We start from the raw sequence: 20,221 nt of genomic DNA, 5'->3' as shown, positions 1-20,221 counted from the left end.
TTGCCACATCTACAACCCCTTATTGAGAAGCATCCCTGGGGGCCTATACACATCATGTCAGTGTGAAAACATTTTGCAAACATGTCAGTTTTTAAGTACATTTTTCCATGATATACAAGAGGTGGATGTTGCTGAGCTCAGGAGTGCAGCTGTTACTCGAGAACGGCTGGATAAGTTTTGTGGTCTTTGTAAACAGTTTTATGTTCCTTATAAATGACTCATGTAAATCAAATGGTCACTGGGATCTGAAACTTGATGTTATTGTAACATAAAATATTCAGTCAGTTATTAAAATGAATGACTTTCCAGCAACAGCACATAGCTAATGGTTTCTGATGAGTTTGTTGTTTGTTCTCCACAGGGAGTCATTTTTTTACCCGGAAACAAAGTTACAGAACATCCAACCAGTGGCGATGAAGGGGGGAAATTTCTCTTTGAGGTCATTCCAGGTAAGATTAAAGAACTTAAATCATATTAGAACTCACAGAGGGAAAAATAAGGGTAGCCATGCTCACTGGGAGGTAAAAGAATCAAAAACATGAGGTAAAAAAAAATAAAATGTAGGGGTTTGGGTTTTTATTTATTCTTTTGTTTGTTTGTTTTTCTGGGATAGTTATTACATCCACAGTCCTTCAGTTTTTACATAATAACACAGACTATATGCTGTAATTCATCTGTATCTGGTTTCATTTTTCCTGTTATTAGCTGAGAAGATACTGCATCTCAACATGGTTTATTTCTATTAAAAAGGGTATTTCTTATTTCAGTTATGTGCTTATCAATATGTGCCTTAAAAAAAAAAAAGACAGATATTGGACGATGCCACATTGTGATTGATGGGTAGACTGGATAGACATACAAGGGAAAAGAGATAGTTGTTAGATTGATATCTTACCATCATTTTTCTTACTATCATCCTTTGTATTTGTCTCACATTTTCAGGTATTTCTGAATATTAAACAGAAATGTGTTGTAATTCTAACTTTTGTTATATTTTAGTGTCTTTAGGATTTTTGTAGCTTGTGTTGAAGTTAAATCTGAATCACTGACCAGATAAGGGCAGATAAAGATAAAACAACTGAATAAAAACAATGCAAATCAATGCAAATGAAAAATGGGGTATTTTTTTTTCCTTTAGTGCAATGTAGAGAGTCAAAGTGTAAGAAACAGATGTTTAAAACACTCATGAACACAGAGAAAACAGACACAGATGTCAGTGGCAAAGCTCTTGGAAAGCCCAGAAGAAAACACAGGATGTCTGCTACAACCTCTTGTTCTTTATTTGTATATGTCTTTCCCCTGGTGTGCAGCCAAATTAGTTTCTTGAAGAAGGAGCCAAAGCACAACGACTAAAGCTTCTGCTCATAAGGTTTGTGGGGAACTCCCATTGAAGACACATGCACAAGCAGACGGCTACAGGTCCACCAACAAATCTCACGTTTGTCAGTGAAAGGTCAATCAGGAAGTGCTCAAACTGAGCTAAGGTTTCACAAGTTATTTAAGCAGCTGGTTAGAACTGTCCTGGTGTCTTTCAAGTTTGCTGAAAAAAGCCATTGATTGTGTTTTTGTCTGTTTATGGCATTGCTAGTTATGCAACAGTTGCAGCGTCAGATGAGGATAAGCAGTTTACTACAGAGGTTGTTTCATGAACTTGCTGCTTCTTTTCTGCATGACAGACTGGAAAGTTATTCAAGTTAACTTGGGTTTTGGAAAATTTGGCAATGATTTGCTGCTTTGTGCAAAAAATGACATTTCTAATGATGGCTAAAAAGAAATCTGTCATCAAAGAAAAAAAGAGAAGCTTGAAAAACAAAACTTTGTAGTTTCACTTCTTGTTTCTAACTTTAGTACAACTTAAAATACCTACATTTAACTGCTGACTGAACTGCTGCAGGTACAAAAATAACACTTATTCATCAAAAGAAATTAAACTTGACGTGAATTATCATGTCCCAGACATTACTCAGTGTTAACAAGATGTAGCACAGTATTTAAAGTTGCAGAAGATCAGTGATATCCAGGACAATTTGCATTAGTGTCGGCAAATATTCATCACAGCTGTGTTAATCATTCTAATGCAATTTGTATTTTGTTATAAGACTTTTATTTTAGCAGGCAGACATAATCACATGCCTCAATGACTTACTGTGGTCTTTTGCAGTCTCAGTTTCAGTCCTCCTTTTCTGTGACTTTGCACACTGAAATATGTGACTTCTGGGAGTGAAATCTAATTACTTTTACGTGAAAAAGTTTGTGAGCCAGCATTACTTCTGAGGCTGAATGTGAAATAGCTTTTTTTTTAACCCTCCAGAGAAATTATGTGGTCTATAGACACATAAAATGTCATACAAGTATGAGGAATTAAGTGACATATTTACCAGTAAAGTGCAATACTTTTTTTGTGTGTGTGGCATAATTACTTGGTAAAATACCATGTTCTCTGGATGGATTTGAATCTATGTTATATATAATGTTTCCATGTGGGCTGCACAGTGGTGTGGTGGTTAGCAGCATTGCCTCTCCTAGGCTGGGGCTTTTTCTGTGTGAAGTTCGCATATTCTCCCTGTACATGCCTGGGCTCTGTCCAGACACTTCAACCTCCTCCCACAGCCCAGAAACAAGTGTTTCAGGTTAATCAGTGTTTCTAAATTCTCCTTATCTGTGATGTTTAACTGGATGTTTGTTGGGACTGTCTTCAGTGATTTGTAGAAGCTGATATGGACAACAGATTGATGTTTTATGAAGCAATTACAATGATCCAGCACAATGACATTAATTTAATTTCATGCAATAATAAGCTCAGCTACCATGTCATACTTGCATCATCTTAGAAGGATAAGTCATATTGGAGTATTTTGCTTATCCATGTGAGTTTTTGCTGTGACAGTTTGTTGTGGTTCGTATGGCCTCCATAGTGAGAGTAAATGTAGTTATCAGCAAATAGTTTAAAACTTCTTATGCAGTTTATATATTGTTCCAGTTCTGAAATAATTTAGTGTTATCAAAAGAAGATGCAGCTTTATGTAGTGTCACAGTTTTCATGACCAAGTAAACCAGTGGAAAACCAAAAGTATCCCATCTGAGTATTTCTGTAATAGCTGTGACAGGAGCAGATCTGATGAATTGCCGGTGTTTTCCTGTGAAAGACGGGGCCTAACAGTCCTGTCAGACACAGCACAACAGCAGCTATCTGAAACCCATTATTTTCTATGGCTTGTTGTTGGCAATGAGAAAATTTTTGCTGCACTAAGCAAATTGAAAAGGTGCACAGTGACAAATTTGCACTTACCTCATGGGATGCATTGTAGAAGATGCTATTGTTTGCCTGAATACCCTGAAATATACAACACAAGCCTCTATTTATATCAAGAGCTTTTTAAGAAGCAGGTCAACAGGTCAGCATATTTATATGTTCACCTGTATATGGAATACATGTGTTATGTTATATTATATTACCTGTTATATGCCTATATGCTTACTTGCTTGTTTGCGTTCTTATATAGAATAAAGTTCATTGAATTAATCAATAGAGTTTAACATCTTTGCTCCTTGAAGCTAAGCCCAGCCAGTTATTAATATCTGACAGAATGAATGACATTATCTTTGATATCAAGATCAACTAATAAGCATTTTTCTATTAAGCTACTCATTAAGGTGTTAATATGTTGTTTGGAGTCTTTTCCTTTCTTTCTTACATTGTTTTTGGGAAGCAGAAATGCTTGTTTTCTTATAATAGATTAATTGTTGTACTTGACAAAGTGACCATCAAATTGTTATTTTCATCAGTCAGACAGACTGCAGGGAAAAAAGACTGGAGCTATTTCAGACAATCAACACACATCAGACATAAATAAGACATAAATAAGCCTGTGTTTACTGTAGAAAATGTAACTTATGGACATTGAAGCATCTAAAAATAATGTAGCTGACAGAAATTTAATTCTAAACCCGTAAATGAGCACATTATTGATGCTTTAAATACATTGCAAAACAAGTTTTATTCAGCTCTGTATGTCTGGTTTGCAAACAGGCTCTTGCTTCACTCCAATGATCTCCGTGTCCATAGCAATTTCTCCTTCACATTGTCAAAGGCTGAGCTGTCTGTGACGATGTGGATGCTGTAATGTTACTCATGCATATCCTCCACACACTCACACTGATGGAAAACAAGGACATGGCTTGTTATGAGGCAGCCAATAAAGAAGTCTAAGAGCGCAAATGAGAGGAAAACATAACACATATATTCCACTGCTCTAAATGTGGCACTGCAGCTAGAACACAACATACTGGAAGTGAAGGGGTATGGTGGGGTGGGGGGCTGCAAGGGAAGCAGATGGAAAGGAGAGTTGCACAGAGATGTTTGTTGTCTTGTTGGAGTTGTGATGAGGTTTAAACATGAGTTTTAGTGTCTGCTGATTACCAGGGGCTTGAGAAGCAACACTGGGAAACTACTCTGGTTGATAACCAAGTCTCTCTTTTCAGCTGCTTTAGGAAGTTTTATTTAGTCACTGCGTAGAAACTGAAAAAGTTGGGGGGTAAACATCTCTGCAACTTTCATTCACCTGCTCTGAGCCCTCTCTGATGCCTTTTCTGTTCCTCCTTCCTGTTCTCGGCTTTCTTGTCTCTTGCCTCTGCACATCTGGTTGCTGTAAAGTCTCCAGCCGTAAGGGGCCAAACTCACTACACTGCACACAATATTTAGACTGAAACCATGGTTGTGTCTGTATGTATGACAGAGACTCAATGGAGTTCTTGTTTTGCTCACCTGAACCAAGACTTAGGTTGTTTTCCAGCCACATTGTTCCCTGTCAGACTTACATGTTACAACATGTGCAAGCACAAAGGAGAGATGAATGTCAGCATAAAAGAATGAAACTAAAAACCAGAAGTCTCTCTCTGTGCACATATCTGAAATACACATTGAAACTTCCTGTCGCTCAGGTTCTGTACAGATTTATCTGAAGCCGAATCCTCTTCAGAATGTCAGGAGTCATCATAATACAGCTGATATAAGCCCTGAACAGTGGAGCAGAGCAAGCAGAGCCTGCCAACAGCAAATTATTAATTCAGTCCAAATGGCACATAGGATTAATTTCTTTTACCTGCCTGAGCTGAATAAATACCTGTTGCTAAATGTCACTCCCTGGTATCCAATTGTGATTAATCATTCCATTCCCATAAAACAAGAATCAACACAGGAAGCTCTCCCTGCTGTGTTTTTGATGGAGAAACAGTGTGCATGTCTTCCTCCAAGCACCAATAAACTCAAGGCTTTGGCTCTAAAATGATTTTTTTTTCTTAGCCCCAGGCCCAGTCTTTGATTCTGTGTCTCTGTCTTTCTGATTGGATTTGCTGGTCTAGTCACAGCAAGAGGCTTCTGCATTATGGGAAGATTTCCCAGCTCATCCCTAGAGGTCAACATCTCTTCCTACATGAGAGAACCCTGGGGTCATATTGCAACAGATGGCCTCAAGTATAACTTCAGTTTACGTATAAAAAGCATAAAAAGTACACAATAATGTGCTGCATTAGTGGAATTTCCTCCTCTAGCAGCATCATTACTTTGCTCTGCTGACATACAATAATGTCTATGCTTTTCCTCATTTTAAGTTTTAGCTAAAGTAAAATGAGGAAGGCCTTTTTAAAATTAAGGTTATAGCGCCCTCATGTGGTTTTGTAAGATACTACAATGCAAAAGAAGACGCTTTATGTCAGAAGTGTGATTTCATGTACTTAATAAAGGATGACAGTGTAACATTACTGTAATTCAGTCTTGGTAAATAGAGCAATGTGAACAAGAAGAAGACAAATAGAAACTTTAGTTGCAGTTCATTTGTTATATGATTATATTATAGAGACAAAAAAATAATAACCACATGCTTGTGATATGAGTTGTATATATGTTATTTGATATATGTTATATTATTATCATTATTATATGTCATATGTGTGTCTTTCACAAAGTGAGATTTTATGCATTACATTACTTAATATAAAAACTTGGTTTAATCTTTCCTTTGCAATCAATGCAAATGTGATCTATGTTTAAATTGTCGAATCATAATTTTAAATCTGTTTTGTTTTAGTTTTTATAAGAGTGATCATTATTTGCCATCTGCAGAGTATTGCAAGTCACTGAGGTGTATGTCACACTTACACAACGAAACTTGGGGTTGTGCTCGGCTGACAACAGACATGACTTGTGTAAATAGGACCATTGTTGTTTTAATTAATGAGAAACATCCAAATTTTAGTTTGTTTGGAATGTGCTTTATCAGGAAACAAAATCCTAAACCTACACGTCAGTTCTCTTATTGAAGAACATTAAACTGACTGAATCTCAGGCTAACACAACAGATTACTATTGGAGGCTGATGACAGATGTGCAATTTTGTGGCCACAGTCAAGAGTACTGTTCATTCTAAAGGAGGTCATTTGTAGGCAGACTAATCAGGCGTGTCGACAGTAAGCACCTGAAGGTGATGAATGAATGGTGAGTAGATGATTTTAAATTAAACAAACCAGCACCCTTTAATTACTCCGATAGGCCGAGTACATTACCCCACAGACGACAGCATTTCAAATTAAAAGTCTTCCAGCAGCGTAATAAGGAAAACTTATTAATCTGTTGCACAGACATTTTACTGTCAGGACACATAGAGTCAAACAGGCCCTTATGTGACATTATTTATTGATAATTTCTGTTGGCACTTGCTCTACACGAGTAAACACAGTGTGCCACCTTCACTTTATTATGCCTAAAAGTCCAGTGACTGCTGCTGCTTTGTCACATTTTAGCAGTATGGGGTTGGCAGAACTAATCTGTTTTTCATCAGTTCGTGTTTATAAATTCCTCTGCAGCTCTGCTGGGACCTAGGAAAGGACCTGAAGAGTCTAAAATACCTTGCACTAGTTCAGCCGTATAATGCGCTCACAGCTGCTGTCTGTCTGCAGTTGGAATTCAAGGTGTGATCCTGAGAGGAGCAGCTGATGTGAATAAAAAATGTGTCATATAATCATTATTTTGCAAGAGAAAGAAAAAAAAAGCTTGAATTTCTCTTTTATTAATTTACTGTCAGTGTTAAGATTTACTAAATTATAAAATTGTACAGAACTAGGGATGTTCCATATTGGCTTTTTACAGATATGCAGATTTTATCCAACTCTTAAATTCCGATACAACAATATTTTTGGAGCGAGTTGTTCTAAACAAACAAAAATATCTGGAAAACTATGCATGGCATCTTGTTATATTTTGTCAGTTTGAGTTAAATGAGACTTAGCCTAAGAGTTGTGCACGTTGTAATAAAGATTGTGTCATTAAATTAGTGATAACTGATGCTGATAATATTCAATATTACATTTTAATGTTGATAGCTCTATCTCTATATAGAACATTTTAAAATTATATGTAAATTTGATGTTTACTTTATCCAAATCCCTGCATGCCTGAAGAGATAATACTACAATATAACTGCATGTAAGGCCTGAAAAGATTCAAAGATATACAGTATATCTCATCTAAGGAAATAATATTATTTTTTGGAGTTAAATTAATCTTAACATGTCAAATTCTGCTCATTTATGTAAAAAAATCATAAAAAGATAACTGTATGTGCAAATAAATGGCTTTGTGTTAGAATACAGGCAGAAAATGTGATAATTTTGTGGATGATGTCCTAATTCAACCATGAATTAGATTAAAATAAAAGAAAAAAAATTAAAGATGTGGACAACTTTTTATTTCTATTAGAAGAAACACAAACATGATGTATGACAGCTAGAAAGAGTATTTTTATATGAAGAAAGCATCAAAAGATTTAAAATTAAATTGATTTTGGTGAGGGCATTGAATTAATTAAAATGTAAGGAGTTTATACACTGTCTGGCCAAAACAACAGAAAAATCTTCCACCCAAACAAAAGAAAAAACAAACCCTAATATTTTACTGCCAATAACCTTTTACAAGGTCACAAGATTTGTTTTCATTCAGTGTTTCTATTCAGTTTCTCACCAAGATCTTATAGCTGATGGAAGAGTCCAACCACTGCACAAAGCCAACCACATCCCAAACCTTCCTCCAGGGCTTCAGGTCTAGACTCTGTGGTGGCTAACCCATGTGTGAAAATATCTCATCTGTAATCTCCGATCACCATCATTCAGGATCTTTTTCCAATTCCTTCCTCCCTCAAAGACATTGGACAGTTCTTTCAGCAGTTTCTGCAGTCTCCTCAGATGTTTTCTCTGCTTGATGCATGCCAGTGATTTGGACACGTTTTCCACAACCACAGAATGTGTCTTTCTATATAGCTGTTTAATAAGTTAGAAGCTTCTCATTGCATTATGTCGGGTTAAAACAAACTTGTTGCAAGCAGAAAGATTATCACCCTGGAGCCTGTACTTATCAAGCTGGTAGCTCATAGCAGATTCCTAAATCCAGAAAAGTTATTACAGCTATTCAGGTCCACTCATGTCTTTTAGCTGAAACAACTCATGTTGGGAAAGTTGGAAAATACCTTGTCTGAATAATTTGAGGTCCACTTAGAACAATTAAACAAAAAGCCTTTGAATATAAAATAATTTTTCCAGGCAAAACCTCATTCCTATTTTACTGTCATGGCTGAAATATGTTTAACCACACACGGGTTTGATCACATTACTCTGACACACAGTGCATAAATAAGTCTGTGTTTCTAAGCTGATATATTGGCTTAATTATCAGGTGTGTTTGAAGTGCCCACTCAGCTTCTAGTGCTCATAAATCAGGGAGAATTTGAGCAACAGTATTGAGCTCTGCATTAGGAGTTTAAATTGGTTTTATGGGTGTCACTGTGGTAAAATAAATATGCTGGAATAACAAAGACTTGTTTTTTTAATGTGTTGACTATCTTTATTTGCACACCTCTCTTCGTCGTGCATCCTCTGAGCCTTAGGTGGGTTTTAGCTTCCATTTTCTAAGAATTCTCTTTCTGACATTTTCAGAAAGGTCAGAAACTGAACTTTTACAGCTCTCTCATCCTTGGCGCATCTTAATCTCTGTGAATGTGCTTGTGTGCTGGGCTGTTTACACATGATCATTTCTCTCTGTATACCAACATCTTTGCACCATTAGTAAGTTTTATTTACATGTTTTTTGCCATAAAACAGTATCCACCCAAAGATAAATCAGCTATATCATTTCAGCATCACTGCAAGCCACCTGGAAGGTTTGTGTCTGTGCAAACTGCTGCTGTTTTTCTCAAACTTAGCTTGCGAGCTTAGCATGTTTCTCCTTGCTGATATCTTTATTTCTTCTCCTTTTACATAATCAATGCTCACCATCTCTATACATCGCACATCATTGTCATGGCAGCATGAAGTAAGCTCCAAAAATATCTCAGCTATTTAATGTCAGATTCAATCCCTCTCAAAAGTAAATATACATCTTGTAGGCATTTTTAAAGTGAACACATAGAGAAGGACAGAAACTATCCCAGATACTGACAGTTTTATGTTGCTTTCTCTGTTTCAAATCCACTTTTTAATAACTGGGGAGTTTCATCGCAGGCAACATTCAAACATTGATTTTCAAAGCTGCCAACTGCTTCATTAGGCACAGTCCCCCCAGGATGGATCACAGTGGGGGGGGGCGTTTGCCGCAGCAGCTCAGTGCTCAGGCTTCTGATTAGACATAGCATATGTAACCAGACAGCAGAGTTTTCATTGGTTTTTTTGTTTTGTTTTGTAATCTTTAAATATAAAATCAGGAAATCAGTATTGTACATCAATACAGCATGTCAATATAGTGTGGGTATCTGTAAACACATTAAAACAGGTATTTACAATTATTAATAATTCCACATCGAAGTTCGTTGCAGCTGCATCTGTACAGTCCAGGCAACATTTGATAATATCCATTCAGTTTTACAAATTTTGATTTGTACTGATGACAAGTCCCAATGAGGTCAACCAAAAGGCTGAGGATAATCTTAGGACCTGCTGCCTCTGAAAAGCATTGAAAGGGAATCATTATCCCTTATAATTTCAGCATTGGTTCAGCCTTGATCTTTATTCTGCACCACTTTGAAGTCATTAGTTGTGGTTTATCAAAAGAGTCTCAACTGACTTATGAGTAAAGGCTAAAGTTTATCTGAAAATAAAAAAAAAACAGAAGCAGCAGCTGTAAAATCACACTTAACCTGTAGAATTTAAGCCCGAACCAGATCTAGCTGTAAACCAAATCTTTAACACGGTACACAAACCTTTTCTGGGCATGGCTAATTGGTATTTAGAGGCTTGTAGGTCCGAGGAGCTCAAGCTTCTCCTCCCAGTAAAGAAGGGTGCTGTCAGTTTAAAATAGGAGGCTCTGGATTTGTTTGGTTCCCCTTGCCCTGAGAGTTATTTGCAGGCTAGGAAGGCTGTTGCTGCCTAGTTTCCAAGGCAGAAACTTTAGTTCAAAGCAGATATTGAAGAGAGAGAGAGAGAGAGGAAGGATTTGGAGATTTTCCTCACTTAATCCTGGAAAACAAAAGTACTATAGAAAACAAAGGTTGCGCCTTTTTAGGATGTTTCCTGGAGCTCTGAGATTGACTCAAAATCAGCAAAAGATCCATGAAGTAGTTGCAGATTATCACTTGGCAAATATTTTATTCAGAGGGAAATTATTTTGCAACAATTTGCTGAAATTGTAATAGAAAAAATCAAATATTTGAGTAAAGTAAAATGGAGAATGACATCAATACTGTATATGAAGCTAATGTAATTCATGGTTACGCTGGAAGAAATTCTTTAAAGTAAGGTTTCAATTGTTTTGGGAAAACAAACTATGAAAATGCAGTGGTGAAAATCCTCCAGTAAAGGTTCAAATTGACATGTGAGTGTTTTATCTGGGTATTTCCAAATATAGCTTCTTCATACATCTAGTTAAATTCATTTTAGAAAAAAAAAATCTTGTTCTTTTTTATACAAGAAAGAAAACTTCAGTCACATGTTACTTTTCCGGTTTTGACATTTGAAAACAAAAAAAGAATTTATATTTCAGTACTTTATCACAGGAGGAAGCGAAGGTTATGTTTTTACTGGTGTTTATCTGTCTCCCTGTTTGACTTTTTGCAAAAGCTGATGGATGGATCTTCATGATTCTTTTTTTGTTATTGAATGGGTCTTGGTTCTTAAACTTAAGTTTAATTTAAATTGTCTTAGATTTTGGGAGAGATCCAGATCACCATTTGGATCCAGGAATTTTTGAAGGGTTCTCTATCAATGCGAGATAGGGCTATTTTTTGTACATATAAGGAGGCTAAAATCTGCTTCGCGTCGGACGGTTGCCTCCACAAAGTGCATTAATTTATGACAATGGACACCTCGGAGGGCATTATCCTGCTTATACCATGGTCATTCACAAAGGAAATAATATAAGATCAATCTCTAATGTTGTTTTTACTGTTAAAGTCATGTCTTTAACAAGCTAAATCCAGCTAAATTCTGGATACTGTGATCCAGAACAGGAAAAATAGGGGATCTTTGGAATTTTCATCACTGCAAGAAAACAGATAAAAACATGCAACAAACACCACAATATAGCCGAGACACTGTGGATTCATTGTCAGTGAATCTAGAAATCTAACAGTATATACATGTAACACAGATGTAGGACTATAACATAGGGGGGGAATCACAATCTGGGTGGAAATGAGCTGCTAGGTGGAGGTCTGTGCTCTACAAGTTCTGCACAGATAGAAATCTTTATATTGCAATTTATTAACAGGGACCTGTATCTGATCTACAGTAATTGTCACAGAGTGACTTTTAATGATTGCATGAAAAACACACAAGTTGATACAAAGGAACAAATGATGATTCAATACCTTGAATGCTTCCATTCTTAAATGAATAAACCACTCCTGAAAGCAAGGACGCTCCATTTCAATTTGCCAGGATAATGTTGTCTCCTGTTGTAGAAAAAAAGAGTATTTTGAAGTCTGGATAAGGTTTTCCAATGTATTTTGTCTCAAGCCTTTGACAAGGTGGTTGGGGGAAAAAAGTGAATAACTATCAAAAGGAGAAATTCACCATCTCTTTATTTATATATAATTAACACTATCGTGTTAGTCTTCACTTCATATGGTCTTTTTGGATTAGAAAAAGGTCACCAAGCAGGTTTCCTGAGGTATTTTAAAGGAGCTGCGGCAGGAGTTTGGGCTGTCAGAGCTGCAGCTGCAAGCCGTTCGTCATCATAGACTGTGAAGACTACTTGCATGCTCATAATGATCGGGTTGGTTAGCATGAGCTTCCGTGTCCCTGATAAGGAAGCATTGCGTGTCTGGGATTTCCAAAGATTGTTAATTAAAGTAGGATGTCTGGAGCGTGTTTGGTTCTGGGACTTTAAGTTGAAATTGGAAGTTTGTATAACACACTGACCTTTTCCTGTTATCTGTGAGCAACATACACATTTATTAAATGAGATGGGTAATACCTGTAAAAGGTTGTATTGCCGAAAAGATATATGAGATGTCATATTTAACTGGAGGAGGAACACTATTTACTTATGGATTCACTGGTTAATTATTCATTTCACAGCTCTACTCAGGAATGATGCTTAAATCATGAGATTGGCCTTCTGTGTCATCAAATACATGTAGAGCTTTAATCAGGCACCATGAAATTCTAGAAAATTTACATCTTCAACAGAAGAAAAGACTGTTTTTATAATACTGGAAGATATTACAAGACTTTCAAACTAGGATACTTTAAAAAAAAAAAAAAAAAAAAAAAAAAAAAGATACAGTTGTAAGTTTTCAGTACTAAGAGTTAGCTTTAATTTTTTTTTTTTTTTTTGCTTAAAACAAACCAATAAATCAATAAAATAGCTTCAATGTGGTCTGATTGACGAAGAGAACTCAGTGTGGTTCTATGAGTTCATGGACTAGTACGCAGAAGGATTTTAGAGGTCCAATAGAAGTGTATAAATACGGTTCTTTGCCCAATAAAGGCTTAAAACCCTTTTGGGAAAACAACTGATATATTGTTCCCTAAAGTTAGATGAGAACATTGTTGCAACTCACATCTATATGTTAAAATAAAGCAGCAGCTGGTTATCTTTGCTTAGTATAAAGAGCGACAGTTGTGGGTTTAGGAAGAGATTTATGTGTTGCACTATTTCTTGCCGGTGTGCTGTGACTCCTTGAAGAGTCACTGCAAGAGACAAACTAATGAAGCTACAAAAACTGACTTTTATGTGCTTCTCATGGCAAAAATTAGTGTAGCTGTTACCTCGCCTGTCCTCAACAGCTTCCCTTTGCTATGCTTACTGAAGTCATGTAATGTGTTAATTAGTGCTTTACAGCAATGACTGTCTTTGCCCCTACTGTATATTACAGGTTGGGTAAAAAAATAACTAAAATCAGTCAAAAATTAACAAAACAGCTCATACAAGTAAACTCTTCCTATGCTTTGCAGTACAATGAATTACAAGCAGTGAATTACTGTAATCCCTCATGACATACACTGTATATACTGCTAGTCACTGTACTAAATTCACACCACTGTAGTTCTTACACTAGTTTTTTCATGATTTTCCCTAACACTTTAAACAAGGATTCTCATTTTTGTCACAGTCCACTGACAGAGATCCTTTCAAAGAGCCTGAAAAATTCTCCCCCCAACCTCTGTTTTACAATTAAAGACTGCAATATTTTTTTTTCTATTTTTACCTTTCTGTCCTGTACCTTGATCTAAATAATTTCTGGCTGTAATATCATAATAAATGGAAAGTGTTTCTGGAAAAAAAAAGGCTTAAACTGTAAGATATGCTTTTGTGTTTTGCATTAATTCTTTACATAAACATTTGGTTCATGGTACAAGAGAACACACTCATTTCAAGAAAGGAGACCATTCATTACTTTTCTGCTGGATGTAGCAGTCTTGATGGTAAATAAAACTGTGTAACAGGATGAAGGATGCAGATTTGCTGTATTATGTGAACATGATTTCTATCCTGTGTGTGATGTCATCAGTATTGTGATCGGCGATTGGAGCCCACACATGTTCCATAACAATATGAGCAGTTTGTGTATTTTAGTGGTAAAAACTTACTCTACAGGGTTCACATGATGGTTCTGGTGATTTGTTAGGAGGATGAAAGCCAATTTTCATTAGGTCATGACTGATCAGTCACTAAATAGGAATAGCTGCAACATCTTCAACATTTGTCATAAAGCACAAGAGATGACTTTCACTTAATGTTGCATCCTCCACTGACTCCATAGCTGTTATACAGTGCTGTAATGATTAGGAGCTTGTGACGGCAAATAAGGGGATGAAAATGAGTATGTAAATTTTTTTACAGCTGTTAAAAATGATACGTGACAAAAAGCAGGAGTCTCTCCTTGCCATCCAAACAATAAGCTGCATACCTTTTGTATGATGCTTAAAATATCTGCTTCATTCTCATTTATGCTCTAGTGCACATAGTCCAGGCCTTCTTCCTTCTCCTGTTTTGTGTCCATGCATCACTATTCCTGTGCAGTAAGATCCTCAGGAGGAAATGCACAGAGGCCTGAAAGCAGGCCAAGTTACAGAGGCAGAGGAACGGGACAGGAAGCTCAGATGCTTTCATAACAGCCTTATTGAGAGGATCGGCATTTGACATGTCGCATTCCAATCTCCACTATCAGCCTCCCACTCTGACCCCCATGCACGACCCATGGCCCCCTCATGTATCAGGTTGGCCAGGTCTCACTGAGAGCACATTTGGGCCTCCACTGAAGAGTCTCTGCTTGGCTGTTACTGTACGTTTGTCTAACGGAGACTCTTGATTTCAATGTCCAGACCAGAGGTATGTAAACAGATTTCTTCTCAGGATAAATATTTAAATTTCTGCCTTATAATCCCTCTCTTTTTTGGCCTGAAATTTATTCCATCAGGTACATTAGTTTGGTCATATCACCTCCTGAAGACAAGTTGAAAGAGGTGCTCCCAGTGATGTGTGGTCCACCTATAAGACTTAAAGATAAGGAAGTCATTAAAGACTTTCCTTCCAGGGGAGAAGCCCCAGTGTCTTAGGGTTTCTTGGCCACCAGTAGCAACAGCATTGCCGACCCTGCACAGCAGTATTTATAGAGCACTGTGGATGAGTCATTTGGCTGAGTGCCCACTCTTCGTTCACCAGATTTACAGGTCCCCACTTTGGGGAGGGCTGCTTGATTTATGTTGTCTCCACCTCCCTCCACCAATAGCTCCCACCCGTCTCCCTTCCTTCAGAAAAGAGCAGACACACCACATTGCCTCTGGCTTGTCGTTTCTCTCCCTGTTCTCTGTCCTACACTTCTTTCGCTTGTCTCTGAAATATGCTTCCTCTGCTTTTTCAGCTCCTTTGACATAAGTTTAGAGGAACAGCTTCCCAAGAGGCAGACAGAGCAGCCTCGGCCTGACCTCGCCTTGCTGCTGCTGCTGCTGATCGATGTGTCACGCTGACCTGCTTTTGACTTAACAAAATGAAGTTGTAGGCCAAAGTTGGATGAGGTGGAGTAGAAACAAAGGCAGGGGAGGAGGAGAGTTTCAAGCTCAGTGGAGTGTGTTTTAGCAGAAGCAAGAGAAGATAAGCTTACAGTATCTGTGGCGCAGAACGAGAACAGATGAAGAAGTGGCAGCTGGAGGCCGGCGATCTGCAGCGAGAGCGTGGCTTTTGCTCCTTCAAACCTCAGCTGAGAAGGGGGCACGTCTTCGTCTGCTTCCCATGGATCTTAACTCCAACCCAGGTGTGTCTTTTTGCAGAGCTGATGCACATACTAACACATGTCCAGCTGGTTTGGACTGTTACGATGGCTGAGATATTATTAGACCAAAAACTGGATTTAGTTTCACTTGCAGCTGAGGTGATGGGTCAAAGGATTTTATTGGACTGCTTGTCTTCAAACACAAAGCTACTTGCAGATGAGTTGCAATGTGAGGCGGAAGGGGCTTTTTTAGCAGCATATCAGCAGATAAACCTTAAAATAAGTTTGCATTATTTTTTCTAACTTATATGCTCTTCCTTTCCTAGCATATACAAATACTTTGAGTACATTTTTAAATAAACATCAACAGCACTATTTCATAGACTTCATTCCTTCTGAGAGGAGGTTATACTATCCTAAATGAGTTTATTTAAGTAAAAATAAATAACTGGATTTCTCAGCTTAATTAATCATCAATTTTCTCATGAGCATTAGAATACATGTCCTCCTTAAAGAGGGGAATTGAAAGAACAAATATGTATAACATCTTCTTAACATAAATAGTTCATCAGTTTTTCCTTCTACAGTAAGCTCGTTCTGAATTAGATGTTTGCACCTCTGAAATAACATCAAATGAAAATAACCACAAGTCTAAATTGTATGTGGGGTTTAAATGTCAACCTGGTTGGTTGCTCCATGAAGTTGGCTCTAAAAAAGAAAAAAAAAATCATCTAGCCAGAGGAAGAAAAATCATGCTTTCTAAAAGAGCATTCTCTTGGCTGGGTCAAATTTCACTTTACTTGGCTGCTTGAGGCAGATAACAGAACAGACTGCTGAATTCATAGCTCCCAGCCTGCCTGTAAATCCATCCTGGTCGAGACGTTCTCATGCGAAAAATCTAAAGCAACAGATGGGAGAGGAAGCAGGCAGGAAAAATACAAATTAAACAGAATGTTGCAGCAGACATGAGATTTCAAGAGCTGGTGTTGGCGGTGAGGCAGGCAGAGACTGAGGTTAGAGAGAAAAAACAGGCCAAAAACAGCATGTAAAAGTTCAGAAGAACTGAAAGATGTTCATTATAAATGTACTAATCACAGCTTTTTGAAATAATAAAGATTTGAAAAACTTTAACCAATTCGCATTCTGTGAAAGCCTGTGGAGAGCCAACAACCTGTGTCAGGTCACTCATACTGAAGTAGTTTTTGTTGGGTGAAATCCAGTTATCTGTCTTGTTAGTTGGCGTGATGACTGAAGAGCCAAGATTACTGACAAGCCAAATAATCTGCAAACAGATTGATAACAGTTATTCATTTATTTTCTTTTACCACTTAGTCTAAGTCGGAGTCAAAATGGAGCTGATCCCAGCAAAACAGGTGAAAGGCAGGGTACGCCCTGGATAAGTTACCAGACAGGGCCAACACAGAGAGACACACAACCAGTTAACCTAACATGCGTGTCTTTGAACGGTGGAAGGAAGCCAGAGAACCCACAGAGAAGCCAAGCATACACAGCAAGAGCATACAAACTCCATACAGAAAGGCTCGGTTCGTACCGCTCCCCAGCCGAGGTTCAAACCAGTGACCTATTGCTGCAAGATGATGAAACGAACCACCAAAACACTGTGCTGTAAATAAAATCAGAAATATGAGGGATGCCAGCGAGCATGGAAACTAAATCACAATGTTGTGATCACCATGTAGTAATTCTGGGTGATAAGTTCATGATTTGCCCATTTCCTTTACATTTTAAAAGCAAATCTGAAGACACCTTTAGGCAGACATACTGAAGATTACTTAGAGATTTCAAGCACTTGTATGTAAGATAACTCTTCATTACCACTGCACTTTCAATAAAAAGCTATTATTTTAGCATTAACGCTGATTTGAACCTCAAGAACAGACGGAACAGCATCAGCAAAAGTTCAGCTCCGCATACTGAAACATACACAGAGCCAACCTTACCATCAGCATTTCTCCGTCTCTCCACTTACATCACCAGCAGTCATCTGTGACCAGCTTGTCCCCCCCCCCGCACTGCAGCCCTTAGACAAATGCTTCGGACAGCTTTGTCAGAGAAAACAATGACGATGATGAGTGGCAATGCCGACAGCACTGCTGTGATGGGCAAAATGAAAACATTTATCTTGCTGAAGCTGAAAAGCATTGGCTGTCCAAATAGCTGCTGCGATCCAAATAGGTTTTATATCATCTCCCTCCGAGTTCAGCCACAAGCTGAAGGATATTACACGGTGCCGCAGATGCTTCTGCTTCACCCTACTTGTAATGTTTTATGCTCTACCTGAACCAATAAAAGTCTCATAAGGAGGCATAATGACTGATGAATGGCAGATTTAACTCTGTTTTTATCAGTAATGTTTCAATAATGTTAACAGGCTTCTTAATCTCCTACAACGATTAAGCAAATGAAAATGCAGATAAAGGCCTAAATGAAATATAAATGTGGTGGATTCATGTTACAATGTGATTTCTTTTGCAGATTTAAAACTGTAAGCAATACTTGTTGTGGTTGTTTTGGTCATGAATATAAATCCAAGCAAATACAAATCTTGCAAATCTAAAGTAAAGCTAGCTCTGTTCTTTCAGTAAGAAAATGGAGTCACTAAGCTCCTCTCCTTCTATTAGACACAACAGCCAAGAAGTTAGATTACTACAACTTTTTCAAAGGGCTTCCCAAAGGCCAACCTGACTCAGACCATCAATTTTGACTGCCAGGAGTGCAGGTGTGCATCTACCCTGAAGCCCTCGTCTGTGCTGAATGGTGATATTACAAGGTATTATTAGGCAATGCAACCAGTACTTTGTCAAGTCCACTCCTTGTCTCGTTCTCTGATGTGGCTAAAAGAGGGTTTACATCCCTCTTCAACCACAGCGAGTTTTGTCTGTATCAGTTTCATTCATTGCCACAGGATGTCTGAGCAATATCGAAGCATATCTAAAAATGTCAAGTAGAAAAAGCAAACAGTTCGGCTTGACCCTTGCTCTTCTGGGTTTGTGTTTTTTTTTACCACTGAAGCATAACATCTTTGCTTGTGTGCTTATGAGTCTTATCCAACAGAAAAAACATCCCTATAATTGATAAACATAAGATCATTTGTTTGGGGTTCGCAGAGTTCACAGCAATAAATTCTTGTCACAAGCTTGATACAGATTTACAGTCTCACGGCCATGGGTGCATGATACATTGACGATCTGTCATAGTGAGATATGTTTATGTTATTCTCCACAAGTTTCATACAAACACTATATGCACACACACACACACACACACTCCTACACTGACGTCTTCACATGCATGTTACAGCCAAACTGTTTTCCAAAAGTATATCAGATGTATATGCACAAAGTACATGTTCTCCTGCAGCACGGTGGTGCTATCAGGCTTTCCTTTAGGGAGCTCTAATGTAGACCCACTCAAGTTTTTCCTCTTGATCTTTAAAGCTTTCCAGAAGCTTCCACAGTTATCAGTATGCTTGTATCACTAATGTAATGTTTCAGCCTCCCTTGCGTGAAAGTGTTCAAGTGATAACAGCTGCCAGTCCCCACAAAACGTCAACACTCCTAACATTTTAAAGGGATATTAATCCCCCAGTCAGCAGCCACTGAGGATGCCAGTGCTCGACAGGGTTGGTTCGTATAGATTCTGGCATTTTAACAAACCTCTGAGTGTTGTCTGGATTTAGTCTTATAGCAATCTTATGTTTTACTCGTCATCACCACAGAAATGAATGGGCTCAACTGAATTATTGTGGGGTTTTTTTGTTTTGCTTTTTGGAAGGCATTCATAAATGTCACTTGTGACTTCTTTTTACAATAGCCTGTTTTGGTTTTTTTTGTTGTATTTAGACATTTTAGACAAGTCAGAGTTTAAACTCAGTACATTTGCTACCAATCACGCCAACTTAACATCCTGTAATAACAGTTTTCCATAGCAAAAACATGGTTTATTTTAGGTTGTTTGATTCAAGTTTCCTTCCCAGAAACCAGACAGTGGTTTATCTAAGTAAAGTATGAACCTCAGCTTCAGATGCAAAATATCTTTATAGTAAATCAGATTTATTCTTTTATGAGGCTAGAAGAAGCATATTGGTAGGAAATGTTTATTATGAAGTGAATAATGCCATTTTAATGACATTATTCCTTAAAGCATGTTTTAACTGTACCTCTGTCGGAGATTTTGAGTCTTTATGATTATCATGCCAGCTTGTCCAGTTCAAGCTATGTTTCCTTTTTCTAAAGTGGAAACTGAGTCCCCTTACATAATAGTATATTTACAGCAGCCCTGGCAGGACACACAGACATGGCTCTTTATTTAGTTGGCATGAAATCAGAAAGGAGACACTTGGCTCTTTGACAGCCCTGTGACCTCCCTGAACAGACTGACCCAATGATTCCCTGCTTGTCCTCATAACAACTCATTAATACTTTTGCTCATATTACTAAACAGCTGCATTTGACAACTGACGGAACAGAGGAGCACAAGTTTATAAAGCAGATTTATTTTTTTTA

The 20,221-nt window shown here is 37.7% G+C and overlaps 1 protein-coding gene across 3 annotated transcripts in view; it reads left to right on the top strand.

Annotated features, from left to right (window-relative positions):
* Positions 1-20,221, top strand: part of arhgap24 (Rho GTPase activating protein 24) — a 66,096-nt gene that overhangs the window by 23,216 nt on the left and 22,659 nt on the right. For 2 of the 3 annotated variants that reach the window (XM_079256657.1, XM_079256660.1), the window contains one exon: positions 362-449. In XM_079256657.1, coding sequence (XP_079112783.1) covers positions 362-449 — 88 coding nt within the window. Of the gene's footprint in view, positions 1-361; positions 450-15,341; positions 15,738-20,221 lie in introns of those variants that run through there. The other variant, XM_079256659.1, reaches the window with a different exon arrangement.

Source organism: Telmatherina bonti, assembly GCF_933228915.1.
Source record: "Telmatherina bonti genome assembly, chromosome: 17".
Taxonomy (NCBI): Eukaryota; Metazoa; Chordata; class Actinopteri; order Atheriniformes; family Telmatherinidae; genus Telmatherina; species Telmatherina bonti.
The sequence above is the reverse complement of the archived record's forward strand: the minus strand, read 5'-3'. Positions and strand labels throughout refer to the sequence as shown.